Source organism: Pelodiscus sinensis, unplaced genomic scaffold (assembly GCF_049634645.1).
Source record: "Pelodiscus sinensis isolate JC-2024 unplaced genomic scaffold, ASM4963464v1 ctg84, whole genome shotgun sequence".
NCBI lineage: Eukaryota > Metazoa > Chordata > Testudines > Trionychidae > Pelodiscus > Pelodiscus sinensis.
Window position 1 is genome coordinate 63,534 of NW_027465889.1, and position 20,036 is coordinate 83,569.

The 20,036-nt window shown below is 45.6% G+C and overlaps 1 protein-coding gene across 2 annotated transcripts in view; it reads right to left on the bottom strand.

The window, feature by feature from the left end:
• The window catches only part of SEMA4F (ssemaphorin 4F), a 130,888-nt gene that overhangs the window by 2,618 nt on the left and 108,234 nt on the right, over window positions 1-20,036 (bottom strand). For both annotated transcript variants that reach the window (XM_075916064.1, XM_075916066.1), the window contains exons 12-13: window positions 17,000-17,157; window positions 500-558 (exon numbers count right to left, since the gene is read on the bottom strand). In XM_075916064.1, the coding sequence (XP_075772179.1) occupies window positions 500-558; window positions 17,000-17,157 (217 nt within the window). The remainder of the gene's footprint in view (window positions 1-499; window positions 559-16,999; window positions 17,158-20,036) is intronic.

The following is a 20,036-nucleotide window of genomic DNA, read 5'->3' on the forward strand; positions in this document are numbered from 1 at the left end:
AGGGGAGCCTGGTCTTCCACAGGCCATGTGCTATTGTACTGAAAGAAGGACCTTCCCAAACCCAAGTCTCTATGCTCCCACTTTAGTCCAGGGCCACTTTGGTTTCCATGTGCCAATATCTGCTGCATGCCACATAACCTGCACTCCAGTGGCTCCAGGCTGGGGGGGAAGTGCATGACCCCGAAGCAGTGAAGAGGTAGTCAGTCAGGGCTCAGTACAGGCTGGCACCCTAATATGGTCCTCCTTCCTAGATGCCACTAATCCTGTCTCCTTCACAGGACAGCATCTTGTGCACAACCTCTCCCTCCAGTTAGTCTGAGCACAGCCAGGCATGGCTAAGAGATGTGCTTTCCCCTTCAGATAGGGGAACACTGATCTCCAACCCACATCCACATTGCTCAGGAACCCCTCAGAGCCACTATCCATCCAGTCTCCAATGTCCTTCTCAATGCTGGATCTTTGTACTCCCTCCAACCCCAGCACATCTCAGGTCACGTACCTTCTCCTTCTTCTGGACACACAGTTAAGATGCTTAGAGATGTGAGGTTCTGGAGTAACCTGAGATAAGGCAAAAGAGCAGAGACTGTGATGAAGTTCAGTGCCTACTGCAGCCTTTTTAAGAAACATCCTATCCAGTCCAGGTTCCCATATATGAGGAAGGTGAGTCTGGTGCTATGGAAGGTGAGGAAGGGGGAAGCACTGTGGGGAGGATACTAGACCAGGGGAATAAGCCTTCTTTTTTGAATAGCAAACAATTACACAGAGGGTCTTAGGGAAGGGCCCAAATGCACGGACGGTGGGTGAAGGTAGGACTGGGGGTGGCAAGTCCCTCCGCCCCTCCTCAACCCCACGCCCTATGGCCGGCCCTGCCCACGGGGAGGGCAAGTGGCACACAGCCCCAGAGCACAGGGGGTGGGAGCATGGAGAGTATACCTACAGCAGGTGTTCTGCAGGGCGGAGTGTGGGTGGGAGCATGCCTGGACGCAAAGCTGGTCTTAGGGGCGGTCGCCCGGGGCTGCCATTAGAGCCCAACAGAAGCCTGCTCGGGACATGCGGAAATTAAAGGGGCCGCAACCCTCATTTTGGCTTGACAAATTTTCCCTGGCGGTTGCCCAATTGGTTAGGACTGGCCCTGCCTGGAAGTTTGGGAAGGCAACAAGGGCAGAGTTTCAGGAGGGCGGGGGAGGAAGAGGGGAGAGCAGCAGCCATGTGCTCTGGGATGCGGCTTGCTTTTCTTCCTGGTCCCTGGACTATCAGGGAGCGAGGGGAAAGTACTTGCATTCCATGATTTACTCCTCTGCCCCTCCCTTAACCAGCCAGGTGTGAGAGTCAAGCACAGAATGCAAGTACTTTCTGCTCAGTCCCTGATAGTCTGGGGAATGGGAAGAAAAGGAAGCCACATCCCGGTGTGCATGGCTGTTTCAGCCCATCAAAACTCCATGCCTGGAAGGCAATGCCTTCTCCTGCCCAAGATACCCGCTGCCCCTGCCCAAATGACAGAAAATTCAGGGACAAACTAAAACCTCTAGTGGCTGCAATGAAGAGAGGTTATCTGGCTACTTGTGGGTAAGAGCTTAACCCTGCTGAGAACTGCCCCTCCCTGGACTTTGGTCAGTTACTACAAGAACGGAGAAATGCTGTTTTCTAGAAATGCCTGCCCCCTTCTACCTCCTAGCCACCAGAAACTGCCCTGCTCTCTGGTTTGTGTTCCACACACACAATGGTACCAGCACCTGTTTGAAAAGAAGGCAAGCTGGCCAGGAGTGCGTGTCTGTTGGGAAAGGGGGAGTGAGAGAAAAGTTGCTGGGTAAGAAAGGAGTGGGGATGTTGGATGGAGGCAAAGGCGTGGGAGCAGTCTAACGTCAGTACCGGGCAAATTAGTCGAAACAATAGTAAAGAATAAAATTGTTAGACATGTAGAAGAACATCATTTGTTGGGCAACAGTCAACATGGTTTCTGTAAAGGGAAATCCTGTCTTACTAATCTGTTAGAGTTCTTTGAAGGGGTCAACAAACATGTGGACAAGGGGATCCAATAGATATAGTGTACTTAGATTTCCAGAAAGCCTTTGACAAGGTCCCTCACCAAAGGCTCTTGTGTAAATTACATGGCCATGGGATAAGAGGGAAGATCCGTTCATGGATTGAGAACTGGTTAAAAGACAGGAAGCAAAGGGTAGGAATAAATGGTAAATTTTCAGAATGGAGAGGGGTACCTAGTGGTGTTCCCCAAGGGTCAGTCCTAGGACCAATCCTATTCAACTTATTCATAAACGATATAGAGAAAGGGGAAAGCAGTGAGGTGGCAAAGTTAAGACCAAAGCAGACTGTGAAGAACTTCAAAAAGATCTCACCAAACTGAGGGTATGTCTACACTACCACCCTAGTTCGAACTAGGGTGGTAATGTAGTCAACCGGAGTTGCAAATGAAGCCCGGGATTTGAATTTCCCGGGCTTCATTTGCATGTTGCCGGGTGCCGCCATTTTTAAATGTCCGCTAGTTCGGACTCCGTGCCCCACGGCTACACGTGGCACGAACTAGGTAGTTCGGACTAGGCTTCCTATTCCGAACTACTGTTACTCCTCGTTCTACCCAGTATGGCCATTCTTATGTTTTTATCTGGAAGGGCAATAAAACCTGGCCGAGTGCCTTTACTCCCAAGTCTGTGGTGGTTCTTATGCAGAACACCGATGCTGTGTCTACACTGCACACTTCTTGTGCAAAAACTGCCGTTCTTGCGCAAAAACTTGCCAGCTGTCCACACTGCACGTGCATTCTTGTGCAAGTAAATTTACAGTATAGCATCGGAAAACAGGGCTTCTTCCGGAAGAGTTATTCCTCTCCCCACAAGAAATAAACGCTCTTGTGCAAGAGCTCTTCCACAAGAGGGCAGTGTAGACAGGCAACATGAATTTCTTGCGCAAGAAGCCCCTACGGTTAAATGGCCATCAGAGCTTTCTTGCACAAGAGAGCGTCCACACTGCCATGGATGCTCTTGCACAAAAGCATATCTCTTGTGCATAAGCACATGGCAATGTGGACGCGCTCTTGTGGAAGATTTTTTTGCACAAGAACTCTTCTGCAAAACAATTCTTGTGCAAAAAGCCTGCAGTGTAGACATAGCCTGAGGGCTGGTGAATGAAGATGCTGCATTGCTGGCATGCCAAGAGCAGCAACAGTAGCATGGGCGTGCCGATAGGTGGGGGAGAGGCAACAGGGACAACTGCACAGGAGCCTGGTGTTTCAAAGAGCCCCCGGACTCCTTGAATTGCTACGGGAGCACTGCTCTGGTGCTCTGCTGCTGGGAGGGTGCTAAGGACTGACTGCCCTCAGCCCCACCCCTTCTGCACAAAGCTCTGCCCATTCTGGGCTACAGAACCCACCCCCAAGCCTGCAGTGGCTGTTGGCCCTGCTGAGTAGCATGTCCATCTAGGTACTTATATCGCCCACCACACAGTCCACGAGGTTCTTGTGAGCTGCATTTTGCAGTGAGAAAAATGGAGGCATGAGGAGGGGAAGGATGTCTTAGTCAGAACCAGATTTAATCTCAGGCTTATACATGCTCTGAATAGCTAAGAAAGAGCTTTGGAGGGAGGGGAGAACATAAGAACGGCCATACTGGGTCAGACCAAAGGTCCATCTAGCCCAGAATCCTGTCTGCCAACAGTGGCCAATGCCAGATGCCCCAGAGGCAATCCTCACATGATCCCTCCCCCATCTCCCACTTCCAGAGAATCAGAGGCTAAGGACACCATTCCCACCCATCGTGGCTAATAGCCATTGATGGACCTAACCTCCATGAATCTGGCTCTTTTTTGAACCCTGTTAAAATTCTAGCCTTCACTGCATCCTCTGGCAAGGAGTTCCATAGGTTGACAGTGTGCTGAGTAAAGAAAAACTTCCTTTTGTTTGTTCTAAACCTGCTGCCTACTAATTTCATTTGGTGATGCCCTAGTTCTTATATTGTGGGAATAAGTAAATAACCTTTCCTTATTCACTTTTTCCATAAAGTCATGATTTTATAGACCTCTGTCATATCTCCCCTTAGTCTCCTCTTTTCTAAGCTGAAAAGTCCAAGTCTTTTTAATCTCTCTTCATATGGGACCCGTTCCAAACCCCTAATAATTTTTGTTGCCCTTTTCTGAACCTTTTCCAATGCTAATATATCTTTTATGAGATGAGGCGACCACATCTGTACACAGTATTCAAGATGTGGGCGTCCCATGGTTTTATATAGAGGCAATAAGAGATTTTCTGTCTTATTCTCTATCCCTTTTTAATGACTCCTAACATTCTATTTGCTTTTTGACTGCTGCTGCACACCGAGTGGATGTTTTCAGAGAACTATCCACAATGACTCCAAGATCTCTCTTGAGTACTTGTAGCCAAATTAGTCCCCATCATATTGTATATATAGATGGGATTATGTTTCCTAATGTGCATTACTTTACATTTATTAACATTAAATTTCATTTGCCATTTTGTTGCCCAATCACTCGTATCCCATGACAACTTACTTTACTTAAGAGCCTTTGGTGAGAGACCTTGTCAAAGGCTTTCTGGAAATCTAAGTATACCACATCCACCGGATCCCCCTTGTCCACATGTTTGTTGACCCCCTCAAAGAACTCTAGCAGATTAGTAAGGCATGATTTCCCTTTACAAACCCTTTTGACTTTCCCCCACCAAATTATATTCATCCATGTGTCTGACAATTTTATTCTTTACTATAGTTTCAATTAATTTGCTCAGTACTGATGTTAGACTTACCAGCCTGTAATTGCCAGGTTCACCTCTAGAGCCCTTTTTAAATATTGGTGTCACATTAGCTATCTTTGAATCATTAGGTACAGAAGCTAATTTAAAGGACAGGTTACAAACCACAGTTAATTGTCATACAATCTCCCATTTGAGTTCTTTCAGAACTCTTGGGTGAATGCCATCTGCTCCAGGTGACTTGTTACTGTTTAGTTTATCAATTTGTTCCAAAAACCTCTTCTAATGACTCCTCAATCTGGGACAATTCCTCAGATTTATCACCTAGAAAGAATGGCTCAGGCTGGGAATCTCCCCAATATCCTCAGCTGTGAAGACTGAAGCAAAGAATTCATTTAGCTTCTCCACTATGACTTTATCATCTTTGAGGGCTCCTTTAGTGCTGGGATTTGGGAGGGGGGTAAGTGTGAGATAGACAATGAGAGGAGCAAGAAAGGGAGGCACAATTATCTCATAGGGACGGGTGTGGAAGAGGATTTACTCCCATCTCACTGTGCTGTCCAATGGTGTGTCTGTATTCCCTGCCAGCCATACATTTCCCTGATATGTCTATTTAGCCTGTGATTGTGTCATGACAGGGACTGGGCGGATACAGCGAGAAGTGGTTCCAACAGTAGCTTGAGCCTCGAGGATAACACGAAGGATAAAGGTAGAAATCAAGCTGAGACCCATAGAAGAGTCTGCAGCAAGGCGTGAGCAGTGAACTCCACTTGGTTCCACAGGCCCAGGGGTCATTTGTGGCTCTCAGCTGTGGTCCTGGAGGGCACTGTGCTAAGAAAGTGATATAGGTTGCACCTCTAAAATCTAGGATTCTCTGGTCTGGCAACATCTGTGGTCCGGTATGACCACAGACACTCCAGGATCAGCGTCTTGCGCATGACTCAGTTGGGCTTTCAGGGGGGCCTGAGCCACAGGGTTCATCTGGGCTGCAGGAAGGGGGGGGGCAGGGAGCCAGCACGCAGTTCAGCTGGGCTGTGGGAGCCTGTGCACAGCTCAACTGTGTTGCAGGGGGAGGGGGAAGCCAGGAGCCGGTGCACGGCTCAGCTGGGCTGGGAAGGGGGTATGAGCTCGCTTGTGGCTCAGTTGGGCTGCAAGGGGGGAACCATGAAGCCAGCGTGGGGGGGGGGGGCATAAAATGACCTCTCCTGGTCCAGAAAAATCCCTTATCCGGGACCAGTCAGGTGCCGAATCAGGGAGCTCCAACCTGTACTTTAATTCTGCTGCCCACCCTGGCATGACAGCATCTAAACTCTGTTGTATCTAGGGTCTTGCACTAGCAGCACAGTACCTACATGGCATAAAGAAATGCATTGCATAGTGTGAGTTATAGCAGTCATGTAGGGATAACATATTAATGTATTGAAAATGATTCCTCCAAATGGAAGTGACCCCCCATAATTTGTTCCCCACAACTTAAAGTGTTTTAGATTTATTATTAATTCTTCCTCTTCTTCTTATTATTATTATTATTTGTTAAGATTGTTAAATGTTAAATTATTATTTGTTAAGATTTATTATTATTATTGCCCCTTTAGAATATAATGTATTAGGTCATGTAACTTAGAACTGTTAAGAATATAATCCTATGTAGCCAGAAACAGCCCCCCCTCTGCCCCAGGGTATGCTCAAGCTTGTGCAAGGGGCTGCTTGAAATTGACATTGCAGAGATACATTGTAACAATGCATTGTCAAGGCACTAACTCTGCTATGGGAGCCAAGCCCTGTAATTGACTAAGGGCATTGTTACATAATTGACGCCTGTTCTCTTTAAAACACTGTAACTTTACTCAGCACTCAGAGAATGTTTTAAGCAATACCACCCAGAAACTTTTGTAACTACAACTTTTATTATTATACAAAATACTGTATGAATGTATGAGAGAGTGCTTGGACGATGAATGAATGGTTCTGAGAGGTGCCAGCCTGAGAATACAGCAACAAAGGGCTGAAGAAGGCATCAGGTGCCAGTGCAACCAAAAGGTGTCAAGTGGAGAAAACCAAGAACTGGATGAGATCACTGACCAGCACCTGGCAGCCACCCTGGAGACATCAGCATGATGCAGCAATTTCCAGAGACTGGCCTAGGAAGAAATTCCTATAAGAACTGGACTAAAAAACTATGGAATCAGAGTCCAAGGTTCTGCTGCCAGCCCACCAGGAGCTTCAGATGCGCATCTGATCAGGACTTCGCTCCCCACTACCATCACTTGTGTACAGAATACCTGGCCAGTATTCTGTCACAAGCAACTTCCAGGCTGGTAATATACACAGAACTTGAATGAATGGATGTATGAATGAATGGTTATATATATAAGTGTATAAGGGTTAAGTAGTGTTAGGAATAAGTAGTTAAACAACGTTGTTTGCTTCTATCTTTTCTTTATTTTTTATTATTATCTTTACAATAAATGTGGCTTTTTGCCTTATCCCCCTCATAAGATCCTGCTTGCTTTTATTGGTACAACATTTTGGTGGAGAATGCAAAAGGGGGAATATTGGTAAAGAGCCTCAGATATTGTGGACATTAGTGTGCACACAGCTGACTCTACAGAGAGCTGTTCTATTTTTTTTTCTCTTTTTTTTTTTTTTTTTGGTTAACCAAAGCCTGACGACCTCCAGAGGGTAGAGGCTTCACAAAAGAGCTCATAATAAAGAGAAGCTACAATTATTTAAATAATTTAGGCTGTGTAAGAAGCTACAATTATTAAAATAATTTAGGCTGTAAAAAGAAGCTACGATTATTAATTGATAGTCTAGGCTGTGTCACTCGCTGCAAGGGTTCAGAGGTGATAAAGGAAACTACACAAGTATTAAAGATGTTTAAGAAAAGTCCAGGGAAAGCGGTCTCAGAGGGAGGAATAGAGTTTGAAGGAGCTCTAACCTCACCTTTCATAAAGAAATAACACCCTTTAAACAAATCCTTCAGAGATATATGGGCACAGTCCTTGGACTGGACAAGCCATTGAAGATGTTTGTAATATTTTGGACCTAGAGGATAGATTGGCACAGTATATCCTCATGTACAAACCTTCTAATGCTGCCAAAGGATATGCAGCAGCAATTTGGCTATTATGGGAGGCATCTAATGACAGTTACCTCCACTTAGCTACCTGCAAAGAAGAAAAAAAAATCTCTCTCTGCAGGAAAAGCTAAACCCAAAAGAAAAAGGGAAAAGAAAACACAGATTCAGTTTGGCTCCTATGAAACCTGTAAGGAGGTGTTCCTCAAATTAACTGAATATAAGAATTCAGATATGAAACTGCAAAATGTAAAAGCCTCTGCTGCAGAAGCAAAAAGGTGGAAATGTCTGTCCCTCAGTACCCAGACACAGCTAGATTCCCTTAAGGATGGGTACTGAGAGTTAAAGTAGTACTCTCAAAGTTTTCAGGAATATGCTTTAAAAAAAAAAAAAAAAAAAGGACCAGGAGGTGAGGGGTTTAGTGAACAAGGCCACCCTCCTTGCTAAACTGGTAATGGGACAAAGCCTGTGTCCATGGAAAAGGGCCATTCAGGCAAAAGATAGATTAAAGGCCTTGTGGTAAAACTGGGAAAAAGCAGTAAGTACAGGCACTGAAAATCTAAATTCTTAAAACAATACTTACAAGAAGTAATATCTGAAGCAAGGCCAGTTTTCATTTTAAGAAATAAGAAAGTGTTTTAAGAAAGAAAAAAAAACACAGAAAAGTTAACTATACAGAGTATGGAGGAAATAGAGCAGTTGTGAAAATGCTAAAATGTTATAGGAAAAGAATTCTTGGTTTCTTTGCAGCCATTCTGAAGAAAAAAGGGGCCCTTTTCCAAAAGAGTGTCTGTAAATAATCCAGGCAAATTTAACTAAAGAACTTCAAGGGGGCTCTATTGGGAACTTAACTACCCCCAAATGAATAAAAGTGAATGTAATCTTTGTACAGGTATGTAAAAATAGTGTTAGAAATATTCAGAGAATATATGCATGCATCTGTGTGTAAATATAGTGTAAATAGTAGGTGAAGTTTTTAAGATCCAGAACTCCTGTTTTGTAGGTTAGTAAACTGTTTTGTATGCTTAAAACAAATTGGTTTGTTTTGTTTTCAGTAAAGCCATTTCATTCCAAGTGGTTTAATAAAAGTATAGGAAAACTCAGTGAGCATAAAAGAAATAGTTACACCCGATGCAAAAATTAATATGGCTAAATAACATTATAAACAAAGAATGCACATTTTCCTGTGACATGCAATGCATATTGTAGAAGGAGGTAAAAACTGCAAACAAATTAAAATCCTGTGAAGGCTCCAGGAGCCACAACAGGTTGTAATTTCCTTTTCAGATTGCTGTGTGAGAGAGCAGGACTTAAAGTAAAAACTCAAAACTGTAAATATCTGGCAAAAGTTATTGTGTCCCTTTTTAAAACAAAGCTACAAACAGCTTTTAATCTAAAAGCAAGCCAGAAAGTATCCGTGGTGCAAATGCCCTAGCTGGCAGCACAAAAAAAAAAATGTTTGCAGGTAAATAAATAGTTTGATTAGCAAACTACCTGAGATCAGAACAAAAAGGGGTCTGCATATGGAAAGATTTCAAAATGTTTTTGAACACACTGGCCTCAAAGCTAAGTTGTCTAAATAAAAGGCATGCTATCACAGGATACTTAAACACCTATTGGTAAGATCCACAGGGCTACTTGTTGTTTAATGCTAATGCTCATAACCCTGTAATATGTACATGATTTTCTTTTTAAAAAAAAAAGAAAAACCTTTAAAATGTTAAAATAATCATTGGAAACACATCTCACACTTAAAACCCTCCCAGCATTATAGTAATAATGCTTCTTGGCTACTCTCTATTCATAAACCTAACACAGCAGAAACTTACTAACTTAGTCTGCTGTATAAGAGGAAAACTCAAGTACACCTCCTAAATTTAATAATTACACAGTGGGGTAATTCACCCACAAGAAGGGGTAAAAACCATTAAAACCTGTTTTGCCTACAAAACAAAAATATTTAACTATAGGAGTAAGTGTAAGCAAAGAGGAATGAAAACATATTTGTAAAAGAGAAAGTATGTAGATAATAATGCCACCCCCAAAGGGGTAGAAGCATGTTCTTGTTTTGTCTTTCAGAAAATCAGGACAAGCTGGTACCAGCTAAATACCCTACAACACCATGGATGTATTGTTGCAACAAAGAATGTTTTGTGTTTGTCTCATGTCTGTCTGACTAACTAGTATACTGTGTTAAAGATGATACTGCACTAGGCAGGAAAGGTTCAATAAGCATTAAACATTTTAACTGTATTTAAAGAAACCCAGTGTGGATGGCTGTGGAGAGATCTCAGAGGGACTGAGGGTTGTTTCAGAAGAGGCAGAATCAGCCAGGGAATTGGAGCAGTCTGGCAACCAAGTGTTAGGCCCTAGAAAAATAGGCCTAGTGCAGTTATGCTAAAACAAATGTAACAAAGGTTTCTGGGTAGTCCCTGGGCAGAACTGGAGATAGGTTCAAGCAGGGACACACCTTACACGCTTGCTCAAGTTGGCAAAATGAGATAAGCAAGAAGCTGCATTTTTGTACCTGCTGTGATGAGGAACAGTTTGTTTTGAGAACTGATAAGAAGACTCCCTGTTTCTGCTCTCCCCGTTTGTTCTAAACTCCCTGTTTATGTTCTCCTTTGGCCATAACAAACTGTCTCCTTGTTGCCCAGTACCTGTCTTTTGGGCTGATAAGAAATTGCTGATGCATTATGAATTGCTTAAGGCCATGATGTATAGTTGGCCAGGTATGCATGGGTATTAGAGGTTTCTAACTGATAAAGGGGGGTTGGCTGCTTGGGCGAATAGTCTATGACGTGACGGAACTGTCTATATAAGCCTACCTGTAAATGAAATCAGGGCTGGTTCTCTTTGGAGACGGGCCGCTCTCTATTGTTGTGTGCACCATTCAATAAAGAGCTTGTGATTGGATCTTGCTGGTGTTGCCTGTCTCTTTGCGGTCAGACAACGAACAGAGGCCGTCCGGGTTCGAGTCCCCGACACAAGTGACTGGGTATGACCAGCTTGCTGGGAAGTCAGTGTGTTTGGGACAGGAGTATTCCCAGGGGAGGCACACCCAGCCAGGCCTTTTGTCTTTGGAAGAGGAAGTTTTGCATTTGAAACCACAGGGCAATGGGGCAAGACCTATGTGGCCAAGGAAGGCTGCAGATTTTTCAACCTAAAAACCCAAAATTGTCAGCGTACATTTGGGATGGATTTGTTCCTGCTACTTATGCTAACTTTCATAACCACTGTACTGCAGTTACTAAGAATGTAACAATGTTCAATGTGCAGGATTTTGTACCAAAACCCTGGAAATGGTTAAGAAATGTACCCAAGGACACATTGTATGTTCAAAAGCCTTGTGACACTGGTATTTTACTGTTCGTACTTGTAATTAGTGTTGGAGCTTCTCACCTGAGAAAGGGGAATCCAAAATTGGTGTGTGATGTGGAAAGGGAAACTGAGGCACACCACCAATTTTGTTTTCAGGGCTAGATGCAAAGATGCCTACACTATGTGGGATGAGTGCACATACATTCATGCACTGTTAATTGGGTTTCAGACTGTTGCCCAAGCTGCCCTGGATAAAATCACTATTTTCTCTTGCTCTGGGCAAAGTCACCTGAACCTGGATAAAGAGAATATCTGTTACATTTCAATCACAAACACATGTTGCCTCACAATATCTTCTCTTAAACAGATTAAATAGAAAGTGACACTACGAGTATACCAGGTATCGTAGTGTCAAAAGGGGGAGTATGTAGGGATAACATATTAATGTATTGAAAATGATTCCTCCAAATGTAAGTGACCCCCCCATATTTTGTTCCCCACAACTTAAAGTGTTTTAGATTTATTATTAATTCTTCCTCTTCTTCTTCTTCTTCTTCTTATTATTTGTTAAGATTGTTAAATGTTTAGATTTATTATTATTATTGCCCCTTTAGAATATAATGTATTAGGTCATGTAACTTAGAACTGTTAAGAATATAATCCTATGTAGCCAGAAACAGCCCCCCCTCTGCCCCAGGGTATGCTCAAGCTTGTGCAAGGGGCTGCTTGAAATTGACATTGCAGAGATACATTGTAACAATGCATTGTCAAGGCACTAACTCTGCTATGGGAGCCAAGCCCTGTAATTGACTAAGGGCATTGTTACATAATTGACGCCTGTTCTCTTTAAAACATTGTAACTTTACTCAGCACTCAGAGAATGTTTTAAGCAATACCACCCAGAAACTTTTGTAACTACAACTTTTATTATTATACAAAATACTGTATGAATGTATGAGAGAGTGCTTGGACGATGAATGAATGGTTCTGAGAGGTGCCAGCCTGAGAATACAGCAACAAAGGGCTGAAGAAGGCATCAGGTGCCCGTGCAACCAAAAGGTGTCAAGTGGAGAAAACCAAGTACTGGATGAGATCACTGACCAGCACCTGGCAGCCACCCTGGAGACATCAGCATGATGCAGCAATTTCCATAGACTGGCATAGGAAGAAATTCCTATAAGAACTGGACTAAAAAACTATGGAATCAGAGTCCAAGGTTCTGCTGCCAGCCCACCAGAAGCTTCAGATGTGCATCTGATCAGGTCTTCGCTCCCCACTACCATCACTTGTGTACAGAGTACCTGGCCAGTATTCTGTCACAAGCAACTTCCAGGCTGGTAACTATACACAGAACTTGAATGAATGGATGTATGAATGAATGGTTATATATATATAAGTGTATAAGGGTTAAGTAGTGTTAGGAATAAGTAGTTAAACAATGTTGTTTGCTTCTATCTTTTCTTTATTTTTTTTATTATTATCTTTACAATAAATGTGGCTTTTTGCCTTATCCCCCTCATAAGATCCTGCTTGCTTTTATTGGTACAACAGTCAGAGGTCTGTGCACTTCGGGTGGGGGGAGAGGGGTGGTGCAGAGTGCTTTACTCTGGATTAAGAAACACAGCGAATGTGCACACCATTGCTCTATGAGTCTGTCAGAACAGGCAAGGGCAGGGCAGTTCATGTTACACTTCGAGCAGCAGATGGGAGATGCTGCTTGTCCTAGCACCCAGTGACCAGGTCTCAGGCTACTATTACCTCTGAGCTTAACTACAGCAATGGGCTATACCTTGTGTCACAGCTCAATTCCCCAACCATGCACTTCGAGTGTAGATATAGGTGCCAGCTAGCAGAATAAACTCTGTAAGACCCTGTCTCTAACTCCCACAGACAAACGTGTCCAGTCTCAGTTTCCCTGAGATCCAAGAAAAAAAATTGCTGCCCTCACCAAGTGTCAATTTGAAAAAAAAAGAAAGAAATAAGCCTTTTTACAGGGAAGAGATCACCTGGGATCCCTTCCCTGAAATAAATTGCCGCTCCCCTCCCCCGCCACCTCTGTTTTGCTTGGAGTTGGGAAAACAAGCAGGGATATCTGCAGAGAACAATGGGGTTCTGCTTCTCTTGGGTTATGAGGTTTCACTTAGGCAGGTAGGACACAAAAATCAACTAATACCAATTAACCAAAACAAAAAGGAAACACTTTTATTATCAAAACAAGACTTGTTGCATGCATAGTAAATGACGGTGTTAAAAGCTATGAATGAAATAGACTCAGGGGAAATCCCTGGGTTGTAATCCTTACTTACAAAAGAGAAAAACAATCAACCAGCTGAGACATGATTTCCAAACCCCCAAACAAGGCAAACAATAAAACCTGATGGACTATCTAAACTTTTCCCTTACACATTTCAAGGAGTCTGTTCCTAGGAGAGTCCTTCTCTCCCTCTACCTGGGAAAAAACTGCTGCTTGCTCAAAACAAAGGGAAAAAACCCTCCTTTGAAATTCCTTATCTGTATTTCATTGGCTGAATGCCCAAAGCTCCCTCCCTCAGGTGCATCTCCAAATTAGCTTAGCCCTTTCTTTGCTCTCCAGGTAAGTCAGACTTCTTTGCAGATCCTATTCATGACACCTTGGCGTGGAGCCTTTGGCACCTATGAAACACCAGTCACTACCAAACTCCGCAGCCTAGCTCCTCAGTTTCACTCCTAGTTACCCCTGAGACCTGCCATTAAATAGTTCGGCTAATGGGGTGGAGATTATGCGTGTAAAATTTGCAGATGACACCAAGCTGGGAGGGATTGCTAGCACTTTGGCTAACAGTGTTAGAATTCAAAACAACCTTGAGTAATTAGAGAAGTGGTTTGTCACCAACAAGAAGAAATTCAATAGCAAATGTTAAGTACTACACTCAGGGAAGGAAAAAGAGTCTCAGGTACAAAATGAGGAACAACTGGCAAGATGAGCACTGCTGAAAAGGAACAAACATTTAATAGAGCCAATGTGATGCAGTTGCAACAGAAGCTAATATAATTTGGGGGTGTATTAATAGAAGTGTCATATGTAAGACACAGGAGACAGCTGTCCTGCTCTGCATTGTGCAAAGAGGCCTTAGCTGGAGTGGTAAGGTACAGTTCTCAGTGTCACCCTTTAAAACAATGTGAACAAATTGGAGAGTTCAGAGGAGAGTAATAAAACTGATAAAAGGGCTAGAAACCTGCTTTACAAGGAAAAGTTAAAAAAAAACCTATATACATTTTGTCTTGAGAAAACCCTGAGGAGGGACCTGATAAATATGTTAAGGGTGGCAGTGCAGAATGATGTTGATTAATTATTCTCCGCACTATCTGCACACTACTGCTAGGACATTGGAATTGCTCATTCATGAACATAAATTCAATATAGATAGAAGATAGTTTAACCCTAACCCTAAGCACTCAAACCTGATGGGATGATTTGCAGAGAAGAGCAACAAAAATGATTAAAGGTCTAGAGAATATGACCTATGAGGGGAGGCTGAAAGAATTGGGTCTGGTTTAGTTTAGAAAAGAGAAGACAGAGTTGACATGAAAGCAGTTTTTAGGTATCTAAAAGGGTGTTACGGGGCGGGGGGGGAGAGTGAGGAATTGTTCTCGGATAAGACAAAAAGCAATGGGCTTAAACTGCAGCAAGGGAGGTTTAGGTTGGTGTGATGTAGTGGGGGGTGCTGTCCATTCTGGTTGGGTATTTGCTGGTTGCTATGCTTGGGCTGTGGGTGACCCCTACTGGCCTGTGTCTGTAAGCACTGCCCAGCTGGGGGTCGCTCCTGAGGGCCCTCATGTCACACAGACAATGGCCCAACCCGTTCTCACCTGACCAGGGAAGGAGTTTAAACAAAGGAAGGGTGGTGGTGGGGGGGGGTGTGACTGCCTGGGGGGGGGGGGGGGGAATGTGTGTTCTGTGGTTTTGGAGAAGGGCCAGTCTTGGCTGTGAAAACATGAAGAGAACAGACTAAGCTGCATGCTGGGGGTTCAGGGGCCTGTGTACCCCTACCCCAAGGGGTCTAAGGCTGCCTGCCCCTTACTCCGATGCACATATTGAACCCGGGCTGTGCTGTATTTCTGAGAAGCAATAAATCCTCTCTATTCTACTGGCTGGCAGAGTCACATCTGGCTGTGGACAGGGGTGCAGGGTTGGGGAATCCCCGACACGCTGTTACAGTTGGACATTTGGAAAAACTTCTTGTCAGGGTGGTTAAACACTGGAATGAATTGCCCAGGAAGGTTGTAGAATCTCCATTACTAGAGATATTTAAGAGCAGACTGGACAGATATATATCAGGTATGGTCTAGATCAGTGTTTTTCAACCTTATAAAGTACCCCTTAAAAAAAAAAAAAAAAAAAAAAGAAGTACCTCTAGTACTTAACAGTTTTCAGACACACAAAATATTTTTCTACTATTGCAACACATTTGTTCAACTTAATCGTAGCCGGGCAGGCGATAAAATTTTTGGGTGTAAAAACTACAAAAATAAAGCGCTGTACAACTTAAAACAAAAATTCAATTTTCTCCAAGTTTCAGTTGTGATGACGTTTCCCCCCCTTTCCCTCCTGATTTCTCTCAAGTACCTCTAAGGGTACTCATACCACTGGTTGAAAAACACTGGTCTAGATGGTGCTTGGTCTTTCTGTGAGGGCAGGGGACTAGACTCGATGATCTCTCGAGGTCCCTTCCAGTCCTAGGATTCTATGAAGGAGGGGGTTGTGACCTGGGTCAGGGGATTAGGAGTGTGTTTGGGTGTAGGAGAGGATTCTGGCCTGGGGGAGAGGTACAGGAGGGGGTACAGGGCCTGAGAGGGAATTGTGACCTGGGCTGGGGGGGGGTGCAGAGAGTTTGGATGGTGACCTGGGGGCAGGAGTTTGGGTGCAGGAGGGGCAGGGGTGCCAGAGGCTCTGGTTGGGGCGGCACTTACCTAAGCATCTCCTGGGCAGCACCCCTCAAGGCAGGCCAGGCTCCCTACCTGCTACAGCCCCGGATCACTTAGAGCTGCAGGCTGTTCCCTCCATGTGGTTCTCAGCTTGGGGGAGTGGGGGACAAGAGCTTGTGCTGCCCCCCATCCCCCAGGCCAATCTCTCAGCTCCTATTGGTTGATTGTTTCCAGCCAATAGGAACTGAGCTATTGGCTGGGGTCAATTCCTATTGGCTGGCTGTTTCTGGCCAATAGGAGCTGAGAATTGGGCTGGGGGCAGGGAGATCACACAATTCGTCTCCCTCCAGAACAGTAAGCCACCAGACTGCGCTTTAAACCCGCGGCAGCTGCGTGCCTGAGAGTCCTGGCAGCGTGGTTGGCGGGCCAGATCCAGTGGCTTTGCGGGCCAGATTCGGCCCCCTGGCCATATTTTGCGCAGCCCTGCACTATCGGAATGTTAAAAATCAATGGTGATAACCTATTAAGGATTGAGTGGGCAAAAGGAGAAAAGAGGAGTGGTACTGTATGTTAAAAAACAGCACAATCTGTTTCTGAATCACTGTTAATTTGGAAGAAAATTATTCTGAAGGCTGATGGATTAATGCTTTATAATACAGAGCATAAGAACATTTATTTATTAGCAGCCCAGCAAGTCACACCATCTGTAATGCATAGGAAAAAATATCTATGGTCATGGAGGACTTCCATTCTTGGAATTCCTGTACATTACAGATGACAGTTTCCCTTCTGAGGAACTGTTATAGCCAACTGATGGGAATTCTTCATTAGACCTTGTCTTACCAGAGAAAGAGACATGGATCACAGAACTAAAAGTTAAACAATATCTTAGGATAAGTGAGCCTGACTTGATTACATTTATAAGTGAAGTGAGGAAGCACTACCCAGGCAACAGGCAATGGAGGTAAGTCACTTACCCACTTTCTCCCTGGTGGCGTATACAAGCACCCAGCTCTCTGCTCCAGGCACAGGAGGGGTCTCGGCCCAAGACACACTCGACACAGCTCTTATATCTCTCACAGTCTGTTGTGTTGACCTGAGTCACTTCAGTAGAGGACCCTACATACAACCAGCTCTACAAAGGGAGCAAGAGAGTCAGGGTTAGGATGACAATCATTTGGAGAGCTTGGCTCTGTACAAAGAGTATCTTGGGCTCAGGACATTTTCAAAGTTGGTATCTGCTTGTGCCCAAGGTGCCCAATGAGCATGTCAAGGGAGGACAATGGGGCAGGCACTCCTTGCTCTCCCATAACACCGTCCTTTCTGAGATGCTGGCTCATCCTTGGAGCCATCCAGCACCTCATGCCACTCAAGAGGAGCAGGACAGAGACCAAGTGACATAAGCCAGGCTCCTCTACATTCCAGAGAGGGTCTTGGGGGTGGTGCCTAGCTGGCCCTGCCTCTCCCTCTGCTTCACTGCCTGAACAAGCAGGGACCCCGGAGATGGGTGGGGGAAAAAGATGTTCGTTCCCCTCCTATGGAACGAAATACCTCCGCTCAACCCTCTTGTCTGTTGGTGGGATAGAGGCCAGAGTCTGCCAGAGTGTCTGTGTGATCTTGGGCACATTCTTATTAATTGGCAGGGCCACCCTGGTAAGGGTGTCGACCTGCAGGATGTCGACCCTAGGGTCCAAATCCCCCGACACCCTCTCTACCTGGACTCCCAAACGCTGAACAAGTTGGTGAAGAAGTTCCTGATGGGACCTGAGTCCATGGATGGCACGGAAGCGAGAGAGCCACCAAGCACCTCATTAGGTGAGGAGGACGAGGACCCCTTCAGGCCCATCGCCTCTAGTTCCCAAGCTTGTGAGATCACCAGAGGCCACAGTAACAGGCCGAGTATTGGGAGGCCCCCTTTCCTGCTGATGCTCCAGGAAGCCTGGCCCAGGGAAAGGGACCGAACCGACGTTGGGGAGCGGGGTCAGCAGAGTTGCTGAGGGGGAGCCTGCGCCCCGAGAAGACCGACTCTGGTATGGATAAGCCTGCCCCCTGGCTCTGGTGGGAGGCCAAGGGGGTCCAAAAAGGCCACTGGGTCAGAGCCTGCACTTGAGGTGGCCAGTGCTGCTATAACGCTGGCACCGAGGTAGGTTGGGGGCATTGCTGCTGCTGGTGGTAGGGGTACACCAAGGCACTATGGTGCCATGAACGATGGCTGAAATAGGACCAATGTCTGGATCGAGACCTGGAGCCCCGGGACAACTGGACCGGTTCCACCTCGGAGTCTGTTGAATACAGTGGTACAGTGGCAGTGAGTGACCTCCCAGATGGGGTGTACTGACCCATCAACTCTGGTTTTCCCCAGTGCTGAGGAAGCATGGCCGGCGGCAGAGCTGATGTCCAAAGGGGAAGGGCTAGCGGTTGCAGAACCCGGTTCTGCAGCCAGTGCCACCCAAAGTCCCTGTGCCTGTGCTGACTCCAATGCTGGTGCCGGTTTCAGTGCCGGAGCTCAGGAAGGGGTGGAGGCTATGGCTGCTGCTGAGGGTGGATTCGGTGCTGCACCCAGGACCGGGGTCAAGGTTAACGGTGCCAGGGAGGACGATGGGGCCCTCTAGTGTCCAGGGCTGGAATGCTGGGTGTCTAGACTGTGGGGTGGGGAAGAGGCCAGGGTCGGGGAAGAGGCCAGCTCAATTAACTCTCTTGCTGCCTCAAAAGGTATCCGGAGTGGATGTCTCTGGAAAGAGCCCTGCCAGGCTGGCCCTGCAGCGTGGACTCGAGTGGTGCCGATCCAATCGCAATGGTTCTGATGCCGTGCCCATCGGTGCCATGTGCCCCACTTGAGAGTGCACGAAGGGCATAGGCCTCAAGAGAGACCTGTCCCTGCTAGGTCTCCTGCTTCTGAGGCATCAGGGACTGCTACTGGTACAGAGATCTGTGTGTCACCGGGGAGGCTCGAGAGAGGCTAGGTGCCTCACGCACCAACACCAATGCACTCTGGGTTGCTGGTGAGAAATGGGACAGAGCCGAACATAAGGCTGCCTCTATCAGGATAATCTTCAAGCAAGACTCCCTTTCCCGCTTTGTATGCAGCTTGAGGCCTTGCAAATCTTACAGGCCTCGGACAAGCGGGCCTCTCCCAGGCACTTAAGACAATCTGTGTGAGGGTCCCTGCAGGTCATAGGTTTCTGGCATTCTCACAGGGCTTGAAGCTGTGGGGCCCAGGTATGCCGTGCTGGACAGCAACAGGGATGCAAAGCAAGCCCCACGCCTGAGTACTTAGAACTACCCCACACCTGGGTACTTACAACATTTAACAGCTAATAAAACCTTCAGATAAAAACAATGAACTGAGAACTTTTTAACTAACTACTGAAAGGAGAGGTGCTGAGAGGCGCTTGCAGAGCAAGAGCAAAGGCACATTCCAATGACCAACTACCATCACGAGCGGTAAGAAGGAACAGAGGGGGTGGAGGGCCAGCATGGGTGTATATTAGCTGATATACCGGCACTCTGGGGGGTTCCCCTGCTGTCCCAACGATACTATCAAGAGAAAAACTTCCGATGACGCGTGCATGCTGCGTGCACACTCCTACATGGCATGGACATGAGCAATCACTCCAAGAAGAAGTTATTTACTTGTTCCCATAACGTAAGAACTAAGGGTCACCAATTGAAATTGGTGGGTAGCAGGTTTTAAACAAACAAAAGTACTTCTTCATATATCACACAGTCAATCTGTGGAACTCCTTGCCAGATAATGTTGTGAAGACCAGGACTTTAATAGGGTTCAAAAAATATTTATTAGACAGGATAGTTAGGAATGGCATCACTAGTCTCTGTTTGTCAGAAGCTGGAAATGGGTGATAAGAGAGGGGTCACTTAATGAGTTCCTGTTCTGTTCATCTCCTTTGCGTGGGGGAGCCTGCACTACCTTGCCTTGGCAATAACTGGTGATGTCTGCCTTGTCCAAAGTGCGGATTTCTGGCCTGTCTCAAGTCTGGTGTAACAAAGCATGCA